Below are 20,501 nucleotides of genomic sequence, written 5' to 3'. Positions count from 1 at the left end.
TATAGGACACCATCAAGGAACCACATGGTCTAATAGTAACACAAGTACTAAACTTTGGAATACCGAGACTAGATATATAGAGGATATTTTGTTTGTTCGAATAACTGTAGATAAATAAAATAATAATAATATTATTATTAGATTTATATGTGAAATAATTTAAATAAAAAATTTTAATTAGAGTAGAGATAATTTGATGTTTAATTACAAAATTAAAATAATTTTAATCTAGAATATAGAAAAAGATAACTTCGAATCACTACTTTCCTCTATCATTACATTTGCATATAAAACCAATCGCCTGTGAAATTGTAGAGATAGTAAAAAAGTATATATATATATATATATATATATATTTCTAATTTTGAATCTAAGCAACGATGTAAGGACAACGACTAAAATACCATTCACTATTATTCAATTGTTTCCTTCCAACGACTTAAACCATGACACTATTAGTTGAAAGCTAAATCTTTGCATGTCCTATTAAAAGATTTCAAACCTACTATCCGAGAATAATAGTATCACTATTTTCCTCCATCACTAAATTCGCGTTAGCCGATAACAAGTTTTACGCAAAATAGTTATAGTTAATAACAATTCTAAGTATTTTTTAAGGAAAAAACTTATATAAATATGAGTATTTTGTTTTATATTTTACTCATTTATTGAAATGGGATACTATAGATCCGCACAACTTATTATGAAAAATTCAATTAAGTTGTCCATGAATGGGGTCAACAAGTGGGCATATGGGCATGGGCATTGGGTATTAACTAGGGGAGCCACAATAAAGACACCCAATATATATATATATATAATTGATATTTTTTAAATTATTTTTTCTCCGAGATCAAGCTTGCTAACTATAAATCCTAAATCAACCAAAAAAAAGTTATGGATCTACCTAGATAGCCTCTTTCATTTATGGTGGAGTAATACCGTTTGGTCACCCATTAAGGAGAAAAAATAAATTGAGATAAAGTAGGGATTTATTCTGAAATAAAATTATATACGAGATAAAAAAAAAACTGTAGAATAAGACGGTGTTTAATTGTGATAGTTAAATTACGAGATAAAAATGATAAAATTAATGGCATTACTGTTTTTCTAGTTTCATATAAAATAGATTTTTAGTTCTTTTTTTTAAGAAACTAGGAAATATGTTTAAAAATTAGATATAAATTATATTTATTTTTATTATCTATTGTATTATATTCTCATTTAATTAAACTTAATACATATGAAATCATTTGTTAGTATAAAAGCGGGTCCAGATGGTGAAATAACGAGAATGAATTTTTTATTTTTTATTTTTTATTTTTAAACTTACTGATGTGTTAGCACACCTGACGTGTAATATAATAAATTAAACATTCAATTATTACGGATGACATGTAAATTATGCTCATTATGTTTTGACATGCCAAGGCCCAAGTTGCATATATATATATAAAATAGATATCGACATGGGAATCAACAGGTGGTTCATAAAATATCGGTACTATATATATATACATATATTTATATTTATAATGAAGGATGAGATATGATGATGAGAGACAGAGAGAGGGAAAAAGGTCGATTTTGTTGCAATCGGAGATGAAAATCCTCGGGATTCGGAGTCAAGCAGCGCCAAAACGTCCCATCCATACACCTGTCACCCACTATGCGCTATTTTTTATTATTATAAATTTATCCTCCATTGGAATCCTTGTTCCATACTTCTCAGGAGGTATCAGAGACGAGAAATGATTTCATTAACCAATTAGTTGTTTAAAATAAATTTTATACGTGGATTAGATTAATCGATAAGTAAACTAAAATTTAAGTATTTTTTATTACTTATTTTTATAACTGTTTTCTTCGTAAGAGTAGAATATGTGGATAAATTTAAACAAGTATTTATGAAAAAATAGACAACTAAAAAAGAGAAATAAAACTCATTACAATTTAAAATGGTGATCAGTATTTCATGTTAATTTTATTTAGTATTATTTAATCTTAACTATTAGATTAGGAGAGAGAAAAATTAGTAATTTTTATTGAATCATTTATCTAAGATACAATATATTTTTAAACAAAATTTAGTAATTTTAAAATTTTTACATTAGTCATTAATAAAAAAAATTATATTAAAACATGGATGACTAATTCAACAGTTTTGCTAAGCTAGATCCGACACGATAAAACTCACGTAGATTTATATTTAAGTTTGAAAGGAAATTGAACGCGTGAAAAGAATTAGCGGCTAAATTCGTCGTGTGTTTTGACTTAAAGATAATTTATATTGGAATTTGACGAGGGCTAAGCTAGGATGGACTAGTTCAGGATCCACCGTTGAATGCGCCAACAATATATTAATTGTGCATATTCTATGACTAACAATACGTTGACATGCATTCAACAGTGGGCTTAGATTCTCGCACAGATCATCTGACATAGAAATCTAAGGATTCAATTTATTATATTAGTATTCAAATAACCTACCTACTTGACTAATATAATTCATATGTTGGATAAACAAGACCTAGTCCTGAAATTTTAATTAATTTCAAATTTCACTTAACATGTATATTTACTAAAATACCGTTAAAAAAAGAATCATAATAATTATTTCTCAACTTGGGATAAGAAAAAAAATTAATGTTCGAAAGCGTCACAGTATGAGTAAGCCAACCAAATGGGAATATTAGATTTCCAGTTGCAATTTTTAAAATCATCCATTTCTCAACTTGAAATTAGAAAAAAGAGGAAAGTACATTAAAAATGCATGGATGCTTATGAACGTTTTCCAGTTTGGACTATTCTGACCAGCTCTATATAAATATGATGTTAAATGCCTATAAGGTTTTTAATCTGCAATTCTCGTCCCCTAATTTTAAGCTAAGTTCCGGTTAATTTCCACTTATTACTTATACATTTATCTTAATTTGATGTCATATTAAAAATAATTATCATACCATTATTTTAGTTTGTAACTAAATAATATAATATCGGTTAAATCGGATCACATCGTGGAGACATTGGACTTAATGGATTGAGTCTAATTATCTTATTTGGCTACTTAGTTTAGTTAGAGCCTTAGTAGGTTAGGATTTTATTTAATGAGCTAAATTCAACTCTGCCGCGGTTTCGAAAAATATTTGTAAAATATTCTATCGATTTTTAAATGATATCAAATTAGTTGGATAAGATCTCTAACATTCACATGTACAACTTTTGTGTTAATAACTTCTTCGGATTCGAAATCTATTTACGGCGAAACCAATAATTAATCTGAGAAGATAAGAAAAACTAATTTAGTTAAATTTATTTAAGACCTTTTGATTTATCTCTACAAATAGACCTTATGACTTTAATCTTAAATATGCCTTTTGCTCTGGATCTCTTTCAACTAGGCCACTGTCCTTTACATCTCTCTCTCCTCCTTCTTTACCAACTAGCACCACCTCTTTCGTTGGCACGGTCTCGTCTAGTTTCTAATTTCTATTTGCTGTCGATCACTCTTTAGTCTCGTAGGGCAAACCTACTCCTCCCACTTCGTCTCTTTATCTTAATTGTCTCTATTACCTCCTGTACGATTTTTTATCACAGTTGTAGGCCAATCATAGCCTTCAATCATTTATCACATCTGCATCGGTAAACCACCACCACCATCATCAATTGCCGAGCCAACTCCATCAACTACTCGGCCTCCACTCCATCATCACCTCTATCTTATACCTAGAAATCCGTGCCTCCACTCACGGATCCCAAATCCCGTGCAGACTTGAATCTCAATAGCTACGAATATAATCAAGCCGATTCATAACAAATACTTGAGAAAAAAAATATTTTACCTGCCAATCAACTCCTCTGCTACTAGAGAAGAAAGACATCACAGTTTGTTAACTCTAGACTAGCTAGTCACCCTAAAGAACTAATAGGGAAGGTACTTTATACAATAATAATATAAAAATAATTTATTTAATATTAAGAAAAAACGAGGGGTTGAAATAGAAATTTTCCTTTATACTATGCTCTATTGAAAGTTGGGAACTTTGCATTTTATTAGCAGGTTGGGAATATAATATAGAAGCATTATTCATTTATTCTTCAAACTTTTTATATTTCCAGTACAATAACGGGGAAGGTGGTGAAGTCTTTTTTTTTTTCTTCAAAAAATATTGATGAAGTAGATTTGGTGCAATTTCGAAATATTTTAATGTTTGGAGTTATTATTGTGCGTAGCTGGAAGCCTGGAAGTCTTCACACTTCCAGAATAGGAGGGAAAGTTGAACTTTGTCCTTTTCCTCTCAATTGACATTTATTTTTATTTAGATTCATATGTCTGCTGATTAGATTGGCTAACTTTATTAGTTGGCACTTAACAAGCAAAAAGTTTTAACACCAAACTCGCACCTACGTTACCAACAACTCTAGTAGTAGAGTTGGTAGGTGTTAATTTTTACGACGAAAGAGGTTATAATTTCGACTCCAATTATATAAAGGGTTAATTTTTGCTCTTCTTAAGGTCCAATAACTACTACGAATGGGCCAGTTCCCTTAAGGCAGCCCAATAAAGCAGAAATTAGTCTCCTATTAAGTAGTACCTTTAGTAAATTTGCTACATTCTAAATTACCCAAAAAATGTTTGATATGTTCTATGCATGATAAGCAAATGTTAACTTATACGATTACCTAAAAAAAGAAAAGAAAAAAAAAATATATATATATATATATATATTATTTTTAAATTTTAGTATTTTAAATATGCTCATATTTTATTATACTATTTATTTGACATTTTAGAATTTTACTGACAGATTTAAATGAAAATAATTAAATATTGTAACTTGTGTCAGATATTATAGCTTATTTGTGTTATTTTTATTTATTTTAAAGAGTAATTTTATAGATAGTACAACCATGCTGGTTTATTTAAAAATTTAAATATTAGATTAATATTCTTTCGATTATATCCAAGTGAGATGAAATATAGTTATTTTCTCTACTTCTCTTTTCTCCTATTCTCTGTCTCCATCGAACAAGAGTGATTTTTAGCTATGTGATATTTGGGATCCTTAAATTTTTAAAAAGGGACTAATGCTTATAGCCCAGTTTCTCCTGTAGGCCTACACTGTGGCCCAAGTAATTAAGGAAAGTATATATTTGTTACAGCAACAAGATAATTAGAAGGTGGCCTAGAAAGGGGCCCGGCATGATGGTTATGTTAGCTCTTCGATAGTAAAATTTATTATTTTTCTTCTTTTTTCTCTTTTAGTTTATTTAACTCAGTGATTAATAAATAATAAGGCTTGATAAACTTATCTCCTCCCATTATAATTTGTGCAAATTAGCATGACTTGGGCTATGTGCTCACGACTAAAGTGATACCCATAGCATCAAAGGTTGGAGGTGCATCCATAGCCTGCATGTCTACTCGTATTTGCAACCCAATCCACAGTTTGGTTAATTTTATGGTTAGTATGCTCAAAAGTGTGTACTAGAATACAAAAAAGAAGCAAATTACAGTCATCTATTAGCTATAGGAGTGTCCGGGAGGCAAGCATTGATACTTTGAGGATGTCAACTAATAATAGTGAATCTATTTCAATTTCCCGATAAGAGATTTTTGAGCCTTGAATAGCAAGCATGCCTTCTCTAAGGGTAATATTTTTCATAGCTAACAGTGATTGGTACTTATTGAAGTGACTATCGGCTATAATTAGGGAGCTCGACGAGGAACGCAAGACAAAGTCGAGTATGATACCCTAGTGTTGAACTTTAAATGTCCAGGTGGTGACCAATAGGTTAGCATCCTAATTTGCCGGCTTTCGGAGGAGTAGGAGCGATAGTGGAGTCATATTCATAGGCAAGTGCTATTAATTTCTCTCTTCGCAACTTTTTGGCATATAAATATAGAGTTTTATCAACTAGACCTATTTTATATTTTTTATCAAAATAAAATTTCACTCAAATTTAATATTAAATTTGGTCTAATTTACTGTAGTCATAACAAAACTATTAAGTGTTTTTACCTAGAGAAAAATTGTTGATCGGTAGAATAACATTCGGTGATAAATTTAAAGTAGTACAGTAGAAAAAATTTAAATTATGACTAGTTTGGTCAAAAACCCTCTAAAGATAAGCAAAATGTACTATCGGACGAATACCATGTACTCTAATTCAGAGATTTCAAATCCATTGTTTGTTTGCAAGATCTATAAAAAGTTTATATTAAAATTTGATGATCATAAATAAAAATGCCAAAGATTTAAAACGAGATTGTATCTTTGCACAACTGATGGCTTAAGCGTTTGGTGATTGAGAAATATTTATAGAAATATAAGTTTTCCTAACAAAAAATTATATTACAGCTAGATCTGAACATTAATTTTTATTCTTGAAAAAAAAAATAGCGTAAATAACACGACGTATTTATACCACCCGAAATATTTGAAAACATTTATTTTTTTTCTAATAATCTTGCCATCTTGGGTGTTCTTCCCTACCAAAAATTAAAAAGAAATAGAGAAGAAAGGAGGAGGAAGAAGAAGAGAAATCCATACCATCAGATCTAATACCATTTCTTCTTCTCCCTCACCTTCCTTCTCGCCGCTCTCCTCCTTCCTTTCAGCCTTCTCCGGCTCGAGTCCTTCGCCGTAGTAATGGATGCGATCAGGAAGCAGGCGTCCAAGCTCCGGGAGCAGGTCGCTCGGCAACAGCAGGTTGGGATCCTCCCCTCCCTCGTCTCCCTGTGCTCGATCTGTCTCGTAGATTTGAATCTTTTGAATATTTAGGGTTGTTTGCTCGTCCATTTTTCTTGTTTCCGCTTCAGATCGATCCCTTTCTGGTTTTCCTGGTTCAGTCTGTTGCTGTGATTGCGATGTGAGAGTTCGATGCCATCTGATTAGTATTTGTTTGGATCTCTTCGTTTGATCTCATGCTCATTGGCGAGATGCAAGCAGCTGTTGCTATTTGAGCGTCATGTGATGAATGACAAATTGTAGCATGGAATTAGGGTTTCTTAGCATGTGCTTGGTTTTATGGTTACGATGATCCGATAACATGATAATGATTCGGAGGTGGAAGAAGAAGTGATACATTGTTAGAGATAGTGTTGTTTGGTATTAGAACAACAATACTTGGAAATGGAAGAGTTCAACGTGAAATGAACTTGATTAGGAAAACACACCTGACTAACATTTGTATCACTTAATGTCTTGCTTATATTTTTTTTCTTGCCTTATGAATTTATAGAAGTAAAAAGGGGATGTCAAAGTTAGCGCAGAACAAAGGAAACATCCAATTTTTGCATTAAGTTTTTGATGAATAGAGTTTTTGTGCAGCTCCTGTAGAAACTATGGCAATTGCACCCAGTTGTCTAACATATGTACTAATACATACTCTGTATCTAACCAATTATTCCAAAGGTTTTATGTCATACTCTGTAACCTATCTTCGTATCCTTTGGTCGGGCCAGAAGATTTGTTGGTTAGTACTTACCTGTTGCTGCTAGGTGGTCTCCACACTTGGGGCTTTAGGGTGGAGGTGTAATAGCCAGTGTTTTCGAAACTCTTTTTCTCTTAATGAAGCAACATTTCAAAGGTTTATATGCGTATTTACTTGCTAATTGATTTTTCCCTCATCCAATAATTTTCCTTTTGAAATTTCTCTTGAAGTGTACAGTTGCAATGTCTTCTAACTGCAAGATCTCGTAGTGTTAGAAGTTCGTCAAAATAGAAAACCACACAGTACCTACTTGTTTGAAAAAGGGAAACAAATATGCATCTTATTGGCAAAGGCTTGCCTATCTTCTTCATGGACTCATTATGTTAATGTTGAAATTATTTTAGACAAAATGATGCAACAAGTAGGTCATTTCTTTGGTGTGCAGGCTGTTCTCAAGCAATTTGGAGGTGGTGGATATGGAAATTCTGATAATGCATTTGCAGATGAAATTGAATATCAACAACACCAAAAGTTAGAAAAACTTTACATATCTACTCGTGCTGCGAAGGTCAGCACTCCATTGTTGTCTGTTGCCTTTCTTCTGTTGAACTTCTTGTTGACTAACCATGCAAGCATCTATCATTTCTTTCAGCATTTTCAAAGGGACATAGTTCGTGGTGTCGAAGGTTACATTGTCACAGGATCCAAGCAAGTTGAAATTGGTATACTTGCATGCTTGTTGTTCCCCTAGTTTTGTAGCTGCTAATTTTAATCGACATATTCGACATATACACGTCAGTCAACTTATTCACTTAATTTCTATACATCTCTTACTCATAATAATGTAGGAAATAAATTGTCTGAAGATAGTCGTAAGTATGGTGTTGATAACACCTGCACCAGTGGCAATACATTATCAAAAGCTGCTTTATCCTATGCAAGGGCTCGCTCTCAAATGGAAAAGGAACGGGGAAATCTATTGAAAGCTCTTGGTACCCAGGTCTAGTTGGCTGCCTTGCCTCTTATTCTTATTTGAGCTTTCCTTTGCTATCCACTGCAGTTCTTGATAGTTGATACTTTTATGAAAGTGTACTGAATACAAGAAACTCACCATCTATCTAGTATCAAACTCTGATTCTTTCTTCTTATATATCATAGCAAGCATGTGTTTTGTACCTGATTAGGCTATAATATGAATGGTCATTGTCAATTTCTTGTGCCTGATAGTTTGATTGAGATCCAATCGTCATGATTAATATTGGTTTGCCTTCTTTTATTTGCATTTCTCTTCTTTAATTGTAAGCAGCAACAATATTTATTCAATTGTTATATTCATGTATTTAGTTCTTGTCAAGAAAAATAGTTCATTATTTTATATACCTTAAAGCTGAAGAATTTGAGATGTTGGAGGTTGCTACCTTAAAAATGAGAAAGTGATCTATGTGAAAATCCTTGGGATAGATTCATACACTTATTAGTGGTGAAAGGTGACGTCACTAGTTCCTCAAACATTAAGATAATTGAAATTGTAGCTGATGGAAGTATCAAAGGGATGGCTACTTTCAAAGTCTCACATGTACAAGCTTTGCAGAATCCATAGGCACCTTGATTTGCTCTTGGTTTTGGAGTTGTACGATTTTTCTGGTCAGAAATTAATAGGAAGCTAATCAGTCCGAGAGCTAAACCAAAGTAGAGCCTTTCAGTTTTTCTGTACCTTGCAATGATAAACATGTCGAGATTTTAAATTTAAATATGTGAATATGATATACAAGAGAAGTAAAACCTTGAAACTAGCTATGATGCCTGAAGTCTTATACCTAGCAATTTTCCAAGCATCTTCTGTAGGATGGATATACCATATGAGATGTCTTCACCACTAATCCTACATATGAGGTAAGCAAATGGGTGAACTATTAGATTGCACGTGGATGCCTCATATCTGTCTCATTCTGAAGTTGGGATACACAAATGTATAGATATTTGCATGTATACCCACACATATACTACCATATTTTCTTGGTCTTCTATTAATTTTATAAAAATGATTAGTCCATTTTGCATGAATGTAGAAATTTAGTTCTTTTTCTAAATCCTTTCAGATTTTGCTCTGTTTTGCATAAACATTAATAACCTTGAGTTCCAGGTTGCGGAACCATTAAGAGCAATGGTAATGGGTGCTCCTCTGGAAGATGCTCGGCACCTTGCCCAGAGATATGATAGAATGCGCCAAGAAGCTGAAGCTCAGGTTAGCTTACTTGAATCACCTTAAAGTACTTTCTACTAGATATTCTAAATTGGTGCTTGTTGGCTTATTACCTTATTTCACACTGCTTCTTATGACAAGGTTTATTATGCTAATAATTTTGGACAATTTATTCTTAATAGCCTTTAATAATTTGAAATTTTTTTGAAGAGTATCATACTTTTGAGCCAATTAGCTTGCAAGCTGGAATTGTTGCCCACTTGCCCTGGTGTAATGCATGCTCCCCAAGATAGTGATGTGAATCATGTTAAAGTTGACATAACTAGTTTGTGTGATGGCCTGCCTCCTTTATTTTGTTAATTTGATTCTTCTATTCATAAAAGAATGAGTTAGTCCATTAAATTTGTAATTCAGGAAAAAGCGAGTAGCTTGATTTTTTAAGTCTTGACTTTGGGAAAAAAATGACTGCGGCCATTTTTCTTTCCCAATTTTGCCCTGTTATAAGAGAGTAGGGATAGAAGAGGTTTAGCTGACAGCTCAAATTTTATCATTGCTGGATGCTGGGATAAATGCAGTTGTAACAGGGTTAACTTTGCTGGGTTAACATTTTTTTATGGGACAACTATCACTGGGATAAAGGGCTTAATTTTAGAAAAAAATATTCAATTAACATTTGCCTTTTATAGCATCATGTACACCAACTTTGGCAGAATAATAGGGATAAAGCTTTTCATTCCAATTTTTCTCAAACCAAAGTCGGCCTTGGGATGTAATAAATGCCTGATTAAAGAGTCCTCTGTTATGTTACATTGCTCCACATTAACTAGTTGTGAGAACATTTATAATATCTGGGTTTCAGCTATATCCATGCCCAGAAGAGTTCTATTGGATGGATGGCCTGGGCTTTTCCTTCCTTACTTTCAATTCCTGCCAACTGCCATATTTTCTTTGCAATGACTATTTTGTGATGCTGCTACTTTTTTATTTATCTGTGATTCCCTCTTGTTTTCTTCCTGGTCCTTCTAGGAAGTTAATAAGATTCTTCACTGATGAAGAATGTGAAGTAATTATTAGAATACTAGTAGTAATTTTGAAAAAAAAAAAGGGTTAAAAATTGATTCATAGATAAGATGTATTCTTATCTTAGGATCATTGTGGTGTTACTTATCATGCTTACAATTGCCTACACGTAGAAATATATTAATAGTTTTAAAAGAATCCACCATTCTATCTAATGTAACAGGCACCTCTGTCTAATGAAAATAAATTTTCATAAAGCTATAAACAAATTTAGACTCAACAAGTAGTAAAGCTTTTGACCTACAAGTGTAATAAAACCAACCAAGCATTTAAATTTTGCTTTTCTTTTCTTGGTGCCTGTGTATATTGTTTCTCCTATTGCATGATCTTGCCTTATTCCTAATGTTTCAAACACACTTAAAATTCAAGCCATTAAGGTTTTTTTTTGCTGTGTCTTAATAATTCTGAGGGCACATTTCTGGAATCTATTATATATCTTTGCAGGCTATTGAAGTTTCCAAACGACAAATCAAACTTAGAGAAGCATCAGGAAATGGTGACATGATTTCGAAGTTAGAAGCGGCTGAAGCTAAGCTGCAAGAATTAAAGTCAAACATGGCGGTATTAGGTAAGGAAGCTGTTGCAGCAATGACTGCTGTGGAAGCCCAACAACAAAGATTGACATTGCAGCGGCTTATTGCTATGGTATAGTTTTAATCTACTGGTTATTAATCACTTGCATTTTGTATAGCATTAAAAGCTTAGACATGGATTCATTAACTGTTTTCTGCATACACAAAGGTTGAATCAGAGCGAACGTATCATCAGAGAATCATGCAAATCCTTGAACAGCTTGAGGGAGAGGTATGTGATAATGCCACTTCTGCTTATTAATGGAAATGGACAATTTCATCTCAAGTGCCCATACATGCATTATGGAAGTACTTTTTATCTGGGAAAAAATTATCCCTGTCTGTCTGACCATTATTCTTTAAAATAAACAGATGGTGTCAGAGCGTCAAAGAATTGAAGCATCTCCAAATCCAGTGATAGAGAACTCTATGCCACCACCTCCATCATATGAAGAAGCTAATGGCATTTTTGCAAGCACACCAGTTGATGAATTGACTGAGTCAATTGAGTACTTCTTAGCAGAGGTTTGTGAATATGTTCTTCCAAGCCCAAGGCTTCTAAAAGCATATCAATTACCTCTGTATGCCATACTTCTTTATATCAGTTGTTGTTTATATATCCTTCTTTATTGCACCGCAGGTTATCAATTCGTATCAAGCTGAGAGTGATGTGGAGCTTAACTTATCAGTTGGTGATATTGTTGTTGTACGGAAGGTACTTACTCTCTTGCAATGCTTGCTTAAGTTGTTTCTCATCTGAAACTTCTGAATTAGATTCCTTTAGAAGTTAGATGATTAGATCTTCTATGATTACTTATTCATATCCAGCATAAAGAGATAATGAGAAAAAATGTTTCTATATTCTGGAAAGCTGTTTTTAAGCAGAAAAGTAAATCTCCGATAGTGGGTTCAATGATGGCTAGATAAGTGAGATGTAAGGAGACTTGGAACCTGGAATGAGGTTAAATTGTTGTGGCAGCTTGAATTTGTTAGAGAAGAATAAGGAACAGTTTTCAGTTCCCTCTCTAGCTCCATCATGTATTTATTTGCATCATAACATATTATTGCTATTAGCAGTGTTGTAATATCCATAACAAAGTATTACTCTGTAATATTATTTTTTCAGTCCTTTAATGATTGTTTTTACATATGTGCATAAGGTGTAGCAATGGCAATAGTGAATCAAACCTTTTATGATGCTTGCTTTTATAATCTGTTATATACCTTTTGTATCCCTACTATGGCCTCTTGAATGATTTAGATCATTTTCCATCTTTCTTATTTCCCACAAATGTTGTTAAATATCAATACACAATGGTTTTGAGCACAGCTGCTATATTTGACCAATAGTGTTTTTGGAGAAAACACCTTGTAATTGGAGTGGAGCTGGCGCCTTCATTTTAATGATCCACAATGAAGTGGAACTGACTGTTCAAATAGTAACTACATATGTTGGTTCATGTCCAATTTTTGGGGGAAAATAAAAATCAAACTCATGTTTTTCTGAACCATGAATTGGATTCGTAAAAATCATACAGCTTTGTAAATCACTGATGTAAGTTTGAAATGCTTATAAGTCACCAGCAACCTGATTTTTGTGTATGATCCTCAGGTCTCAAACAACGGTTGGGCGGAAGGTGAATGCAAAGGGAAAGCAGGGTGGTTCCCTTATGGATACATTGAAAGACGGGAACGTGTACTTGCAAGTAAAGTTGCTCATGTTTTCTAGAAGTTTGGACTTTCAGGGTCATGAATCACAGTATCACAGCCTGTAATGAGTTTGTTGTGTTAAAAGCTACCTATTGTAGAATATGTAGAAGAAGATATATCTTTGGCCCATTATTCATTTTTCTTTTCCTTTTTCCATTCTATGAAGTTGTTGATCCTTCATGCTTTTGGTCACATTCTGTTTGTTGATGAAGGAACAGTACAACACTCTCTCCTATTTTCAAGCAATGTCCGGTCGGTCGAAGGAATTTTGTCCCTTTTTTATTCTTCCGAACAAGTGATGTTTGTTTGGTGTCGCTTGAAATTTACTGTGAAAGAACTAGATATAGTGCTTTCGGCAACTGGAACGATGTATGCTTCAAATTCTATCTGGGTCATGGCTGCAAAATGTCTATGAAGAAGGTTTTCTCATTCCACTTAAACTACCTCCTCTGCTGTTGAATTGCTCATACAATCAACTGTTTCCACTGGACTACTGCGTACTGGAGCTTCAGGCTTGTTGATTCCATATATTTGTCAAATCCCGTAAACTCTTTGTTCCCTAGAAGCTCAAATTTTCATTTTGCATATCAGGCTGCCCATCTTTTACAAATTATCAAGATGTATTTATGCCCGTGAATCATTTGAATATTTTGGTTCGAAAGTGTGCCGCAGGAACCGCATCGAAGTTGGCTCTTTGTGGGATACAGTAAATGCTCATATCTTCCTTTGTTTTTTGTGATGGGAAAGTGGAATTCTCAAGTCAACAAAATTGTGGTCTTTATTATGTCCGGGCAATAATTATGTTTTGCAATCAATTGAAAAAAAAAACATATTATGCATAATTCAGTACTGTCATCGTATTTGCAGCAGCTATTATATCATATGTCATAATCTATGATTGTATCCGAGTTTAAATTCTAACCGTTTTAAATTTTATTCAATTAAATAATTATAGTGAAAAGATAAGGTAGTATTTTTCAGTTCAACATAGCAGGAGATATATCGTGCAACATCATATTAATAGTAAACTTGAGAAATGGAATTGTGAAGACTGCACCCGTGGGAGATGACGAAGACCCACCAACCATCCTGGATGTGGCGAGCTCTCACCAAAACAGCTTCTCAATTAAGAATGGGATGCCGAGTGATGATAGGGAACAACAAAGGCACTCGCGCCGCTTTCGATCCATGGCTGCATGAGGTCCCGTGGTCCAGACTGCCAAGGGTCCTGGCACCTAGGCTAATGGAAGAAAACCTGAGTGTGGCAGACCTCACCTGCGAACACCAAAGGAATCCGGGGAGTTTGGTCAGAGAGGCAGGAATGGAGCTGGTCTTCGAGATCGCAACCTTCCCCATGGGTGCCGCTACCAGTGAGGACAGATGGATCTGGTGGCCGCACCCAAGGGGGACGCCTTCGGTTAAGGTGATATACCAGTCCCTGCTTCCTCAGAGCGACCAACTCTGGGCAGGGTGGAATAACCTCTGGCGCCTGCAGGTGGCTCCGAAGATCAGAGTATTCTGCTGGAAGCTCCTGTGGGGTAGGCTCCCAACGCGAGCGTACCTCCACTACCTGCACGTTGGCCCCGAGGATCCTTGTGCCATGTGCGGTCTGTTCAGTGAGACGAGTGAGCACCTCCTGTTCTCGTGCAGATACAGCAGGGAGGTTTGGAAAACCCTGGGCACCAGAGAGAGGCTGGAGACTGCGGAGATCGATCAAGAATGGATCACAAAAGCGTGGAACGTAAGCGCGGAGGAGGATGGACGGGCCAAAGGTTTAATAGCATGCACGCTGTGGTCACTGTGGAAGAGCAGAAACGAAGTTGTGTTTAGAGGAAAGCGGTCGCCGGAGCTAGCCGTGGTCCGGGCCGCGGTCGAAATGGCGGAGGAGTACCGGTGCGTAAACAAAAAGAAGAACCCGAAGCCAAGAAAGATAAGGAAGCCCTGGGAACCGCCGGAGACGGGCTAGAGCAAAGCCAACACCGACGGAGCGCTGAAAGCAGGCGCGCCCCAAGCCGGAGCAGCGGCCATATTTCGAAATGCCGACGGTGAGTTTCTTCAGGCGGGATGGGAGCTGTGCCCGAGTACCTCGGCGCTCCAAACGGAACTCTGGGCCATTAGACTGGCGTTGAAGATGGCGAGAAGAGGCTCTCGACTCGAGATAGAGTCGGACTGCACCGAGGCCATCAGATGCTTGCAGCAGCCGGAGCTCGGGCCATGGCGCGTCCGTAACCTAGCGCGCGAATGTGCGGAGCTCGCCAATGGCGTTGGTGAGGTCCGGTTATCCCACGTGGGGAGAGAAGCCAACTCGGTCGCTGACTGGGCAGCAGCGAGGGCCAGTGTGGCATCGGGCTACTGCCAAGTGGAGCGTCTAAGCAACGCTCCACCGGAACTATGTAAGCTTTTATCTGCCAACACTGACACGTGGCGGCAAAATTCAATAAATAGCTGACCTCAGCTCTTTGCACTCAAAAAAAAAAAATTGAGAAAAGGAGTATTTATTATCTTATGAAGAAACTAGGCTGGCATAAAGAAAGGGGAAATTTTTCTTTAGCAAAATCTTAAATTCAAGTGACGGGTAGGGGGCGTTGCGAGAATCGAACTCGCGACCTCTCGCACCCGAAGCGAGAATCATACCACTAGACCAAACGCCCTTATTGACTTTGCGAGAAAAAATTCAAAATACTATTTTATTTATAAATATCAATACTCAAAAATTTTATTTTATAAATATCAATCCTCTATTAATCGCCCTTCTTCACTCTCCTCATCTGTAGGACACGAATGGCTACACCTTCCGCTGCGATTACTATTCGCCGCCTTCCTCTTCCCTCCTCCCTCCTCCCCCGCCTCTCCCGCTTACTCCCCTCCTTTTCTTCTCTTCCTCTCTCCCTTCCTCCCCTCTTCATATCTCCCTCTCATCGCCTCTCCTCCTCCTCCACTCAATCCCACGCTTCCCCTTCTCTCCTCCACGTCTCTCACGACCTATCCAACGAAGACGCCAATTTATCCGAACCGGAGGAAGAGGGAGACGAGCTCGACCTCGAAGCGCCTCAAGAATCAGAACCCATCAGTAGTTCGACGACACTCCCGAGATTGCCATGCCCAGAGCTTAGCATTAAGGAGAAGAAGGAGTTGGCTTCCTTTGCTCATAGCCTTGGGAAGAAGCTAAAATCCCAGCAAGTGGGCAAAGGCGGGATTACCCCCTCAGTTGCCGCTGCTTTCGTTGAGTCCCTTGAGTCTAATGAGCTCCTCAAGGTTCGTTTTTTCCCCCACTTCATTCGCTTCTCCTCTTACATTTAAATGTGGTTCTTTTCTGGAAAGCTGAGCTTCAAATGTCTAGTATTGAAGAATTAGTCGTAGGAGAAACTTCAATTAAGAAAAATATTTGTACATATCTAGATCCTGTGTACCTTGATTGCTTATTGTTTCTTTTTCTTAAGGAGTCAAGTGTGTTCTTCATTACTGATTTGCTCATCGGAGTAATACGTCATACCTTTCTTGGAATATTCTTGTAGATCCACAACTAAAAAACTACCATATGTGATAGTATTGGGATCCAGAGAATATATCTCTGAAATCTCGACATAGTGACACTAGATAGACCCACAATGACAATAGAGTCATATATCCCAATAAATTGGGAACAGGGCCATCACCTAAGTTGCATTCTTAACTTAATTCACCCACAGATGATAAAGCTGTTCCGAGTTATTGACTAGAACATTTTAGTTAATCTGTGAATATCTGGACTTCTTTTAGTGTCCATTTAGTCTGTTTATCATAGTTCGTCTGGTAGAATGTTGTGATGGGCATGTTACAGCTAACTTTCATTTTGTACCTGATAATGACAGTTAAAATATTTAAGAATTAGTAAAAAGCTCCTGTATGCATTTTTAATAAAAATTTATTCTCTTAGGGAATTCAATTACTTGACTAGTTAGATGCTTTGGTAACGGTGGACTTTTTTAACGGAATCAGGTTACTCATTTGGGTACAAGATATCAGCCATTGTTTTATTACACCAACAATCTGACGTAATAACAGAGAAAAATGGAGAGAAAAGGGTAGAAGAAAGATTAACAATATAGAGAGAAAGATAGGGAAAAGGAAACTAGAGGGCAATAAAAGGAGAGTCATGCAGTTTTATTTTTATTTTAAAAAAAAATTCTCCAGAGCTTTTTATATTTACAACTTCATCTGGATGCGGCATGTCTGTTCCTCTTTTACAATTTAGTAACTCAATCGAAAGAGTCTTACTAGCTTTGCATTCTGAAAGCAGATCAAAGTGCATGGAAGTTGCCCAGGAGAGCTAAGCGATGCGATTAGACAACTTGAAGAAGCTACTGGATCAGTTGCTGTTGGTCAGATTGGCCGCTCAGTAATTCTCTATAGGCCTAGCCTCAGCAAGATGAAAAAGAAAGAAGCACAGATTCCCAGAACTGGCTGGAATGTGAGATCTCGGAAGTCAGCAACCACGTCCAGATTTCAAAAGAGAAGACCAGAATCTAAAATGCCTACCTATGGACGCCAATAGGTCAGTCAGCTCAACCAGAGATCCTTTGTGTCTCACCATGTTAAAATGATATCTTCAAATCGAGGGATCGTTGATTTACCTGCTGCACAACAAGTCCGAGCTTTTAGCTGGGCAAATTATGAAAAAAGTGTTAGATGGATTACTTTTTGCCAATTTTTCTATTAGAGCTAGCAGTATGGTGTTCCCATAAGAACGTAGTGTCTAAAGAGATGTCCAATTTCAGATATTTATGAAGCGTGCATTCTAGTTGGCTCTGCATGTCATGCTCCTGGATAAACTTGTAATCATTCTCTATGTATTCATATCTTTGATTGGAAAGGTTAACTTGGCAACTGTTACATTGATTGGCAACAAAGAATTGCCAGACTCAGGTAGTTTGTTGACAAAACTTGGTATTTGCAAAGCATATTCAGGAGGTTGGCTGAGCAAGAAGGTGAGAAATCACTGTCTTGAGAGTAGCCTGGCACTGTTTTCTTGATCATTAGGCTGTTAATTGAATGAATTTTCTGCTAACTGACCCTTGTGAAGTAGCCTTGAGTTCTTGACTATTTCGAATTAGTTTTTCGTGTTGTATCATTGTTTTGATTTAAGTTATTTCCTCCAGCTTCTTATGTTTTTTTGTTTATTTTTGAAGTGTTTAATGATAAAAGTATGGAGCAAGGATATAGCAGCCCCATGTAGCATTTTAGTTATCTGATATAATGAAATATACTTTTCAAGAGGTAAGATGTGCTCACATGTATCATTTTCATAACATTCACTTCAATTACATGGATGCTAAAACACATTCTTTCAATCTTCAATTAGAAAAGAAAAGAAAAGATATAAGACTTTTATCTACATTGATTTTTCAATTTAGCAATGTAAATGTTGCATTTTAGAACAGATGAAAGGCCATTTTTGTTTCATATATTTTAAAATACAATATCTGTAGTATTAAATGGAAAATCAATATAAATAAGTTTTATATCTTTCTATTATTCTCCATTAAAGGATGAGAGACTCTTAGTAAGTATACTTCATTGGATCCATAAACTAGAAACTTTTACATTACACTTTGTCATATATATATATATATATATATATATATATATATATATATATATATATATATATATATATATATATATATATATATAATAGATTTTCGAGATACATTAAACCAAATATGGCTTTCGACTATAATACAAATTAGTCTCGGTGATCCCAACCATTACCAATTGTCAACGGGAGACAGTGCCCCTCCTTAAGGTTTGACTTCGAGATCTACACTCGGAGTGATGAGATAATTGACCTACCAATTTGATATCAACCCAGTTCAGCAGTTGCATTCTTTTATTAAGAACTCGATCTGAATACTGGAACCAGTTGCTAATCAAATCAATTTTGCCATCCAAAAACGTAAGAAATTTCACCTGCTCTCTCTCTCTCTCTCTCCATCTCTGTGACACATCATCTTTCAATTATCATTTATTATAAAGATAACAAGAGCTTCAAAGAAAATAAAAAGTCGTACCTCACAGTTGAACTACCTAACTATTAATCCATAATAAGACCTCACAATGCCAAAGAATTTGACCATTTCAAGAGATGACACCTATCAAGCTGCCAGTTGCAGAAAGCAATGCGTTGATTACGCTCCATCACACACCCTCCTGCTCCACAATATATATATATATATATTCAAGTTTTACAAATAAACGCCTAAGTTTCAGATTTATTCCTAAAGACTCCCTCATTTTGTAAGACGAGGAAAAGCTAGAAAGATATAGTTGAAATATTCTTAGAAGTTTTTTCTTAAGAGTTTTTAACGTGGATACATACGCCTCTAACAATCTCTTATTTATATGTACAACATTTAAAAGTTAATATTTTCATGAATACTCTTTCAAATTCATGATTTTTGGTATATCCACTTTACTCTTTGAATATTAACAGAATTTTTTTATATAAAATATTCATATTGAAATCAAGTATTTTAAGGTATATATATGCAAATATATTAACTTCTGAGGCTATAGGGCAGAGGCATGGATTCTAGGAACACTACAGAAATCATATGTTGACTCCAAGACTGCTCACTCCTATCCATAGTGCTATCTAAGTTTAGACTAAGTGTAAAATTTGTATTAAAGAGTTATTATCTTACTTTTTTTTTTTGTGTAGCAAACTGCCTTGTAATAACTCTTTGTTGTAAATAGAATATTTTTATCTACGGGCTATCACTAGAAAAATAACTTCCGGCAGAGTATATAGTAAAAATAAGAGATTTTCGAAGGGTGTATCTGTTATTAAAAAAAGAAGCCCTTTTCATAAATATACTTTACAAATATAATATTATTGCTCGCGCCCTTATCCCTCTTGTCTACAGGCAGCAATAATGGTCTCGGGAGTGCATGGATCCCGCGCGATTGTAGTGGTAATCATAGACCCCACCCACCCCCCTTTGTAAAAAGGAAAAATGAGAGGACTAAAGAGGATAAGGACCACAAAACTCCATATTTGAATTTGTACCAAAAGACTCTGTTTACTGGTGGGCCCCTGGATTTGGATTATTTATTTATTTATTTATTTATTTTTATTGTGGTCTTCTGCCATAGTGGACACGCACCCGTCCCACTCCATTTGACCCGGTTTTGAACTCCGACGAGTCATGATGCGCACCTCTTTCTTGACATTTGACACGTCAAAAACACTATTTACTTAACTTTTAAGCAAGGAGAGAAAACTAAAATAAAAATAAGTAGTGTTTTCTAACTACTTTAATATTTCAAACAATTAAAAATTACCTTTTCATATACTCACGGTTCGTGGAACTCGCTTCAAAACAATACCAGAGTTCTAAACTCTCAATCTTCTTATAATTCGAATGACTCAACTACTAGGATACTGAGTCAAGAGACACAATTCTTCTTCTCCTCTTTCACGACAATGTGATGCATTTTTATACAATGGCAAATACTTG

At 35.4% G+C, this 20,501-nt stretch overlaps 3 protein-coding genes and 1 non-coding gene across 4 annotated transcripts; 3 read left to right on the top strand and 1 right to left on the bottom strand.

Moving 5' to 3' along the window:
- The first annotated feature begins 6,384 nt into the window (after positions 1 to 6,384).
- On the top strand, positions 6,385 to 13,361 carry LOC140784113 (SH3 domain-containing protein 2-like). The gene is made up of 10 exons (XM_073131321.1): positions 6,385 to 6,713; positions 7,883 to 8,005; positions 8,090 to 8,159; positions 8,286 to 8,437; positions 9,581 to 9,682; positions 11,165 to 11,365; positions 11,462 to 11,524; positions 11,665 to 11,817; positions 11,933 to 12,007; positions 12,905 to 13,361. Exons 1-10 carry the CDS (start codon positions 6,654 to 6,656, stop codon positions 13,019 to 13,021), a joined length of 1,116 nt encoding a protein of 371 aa, XP_072987422.1. The 5' UTR covers positions 6,385 to 6,653; the 3' UTR covers positions 13,022 to 13,361.
- A 707-nt stretch (positions 13,362 to 14,068) lies between these two features.
- On the top strand, positions 14,069 to 14,968 carry LOC140784026 (uncharacterized). The gene has a single exon (XM_073131202.1). It carries the CDS (start codon positions 14,069 to 14,071, stop codon positions 14,966 to 14,968), a length of 900 nt encoding a protein of 299 aa, XP_072987303.1.
- A 613-nt stretch (positions 14,969 to 15,581) lies between these two features.
- TRNAP-CGG (transfer RNA proline (anticodon CGG)) lies at positions 15,582 to 15,653 on the bottom strand. Its single transcript has one exon. It is a non-coding gene; the product is annotated as a tRNA-Pro (tRNA).
- Positions 15,654 to 15,727: 74 nt separating this feature from the next.
- On the top strand, positions 15,728 to 17,874 carry LOC140783286 (uncharacterized). The gene is made up of 2 exons (XM_073130113.1): positions 15,728 to 16,257; positions 17,282 to 17,874. The coding sequence occupies exons 1-2, from the start codon at positions 15,784 to 15,786 to the stop codon at positions 17,534 to 17,536; spliced, it is 729 nt and encodes a 242-aa protein (XP_072986214.1). The 5' UTR covers positions 15,728 to 15,783; the 3' UTR covers positions 17,537 to 17,874.
- Positions 17,875 to 20,501: the final 2,627 nt, after the last annotated feature.

This window comes from Typha latifolia, chromosome 3, assembly GCF_019914945.1.
Source record: "Typha latifolia isolate L0001 chromosome 3, TyphaL0001v2, whole genome shotgun sequence".
In the NCBI taxonomy this organism is placed as follows: Eukaryota; Viridiplantae; Streptophyta; class Magnoliopsida; order Poales; family Typhaceae; genus Typha; species Typha latifolia.
This window is presented reverse-complemented; position numbering and strand designations above follow the sequence as displayed.

Excerpts from the sequence above, each read along its gene's own strand:
- LOC140784113 (XM_073131321.1), top strand. The coding sequence starts at position 6,654 with ATGGATGCGATCAGGAAGCAGGCGTCCAAGCTCCGGGAGCAGGTCGCT. Across the intron at positions 8,160-8,285 it reads ATCCAAGCAAGTTGAAATTG|GAAATAAATTGTCTGAAGAT; the intron begins GTATACTTGCAT and ends ATAATAATGTAG. Across the intron at positions 11,525-11,664 it reads TTGAACAGCTTGAGGGAGAG|ATGGTGTCAGAGCGTCAAAG; the intron begins GTATGTGATAAT and ends TAAAATAAACAG.
- LOC140784026 (XM_073131202.1), top strand. The coding sequence starts at position 14,069 with ATGACGAAGACCCACCAACCATCCTGGATGTGGCGAGCTCTCACCAAA.
- LOC140783286 (XM_073130113.1), top strand. The coding sequence starts at position 15,784 with ATGGCTACACCTTCCGCTGCGATTACTATTCGCCGCCTTCCTCTTCCC. Across the intron at positions 16,258-17,281 it reads AGTCTAATGAGCTCCTCAAG|ATCAAAGTGCATGGAAGTTG; the intron begins GTTCGTTTTTTC and ends TTCTGAAAGCAG.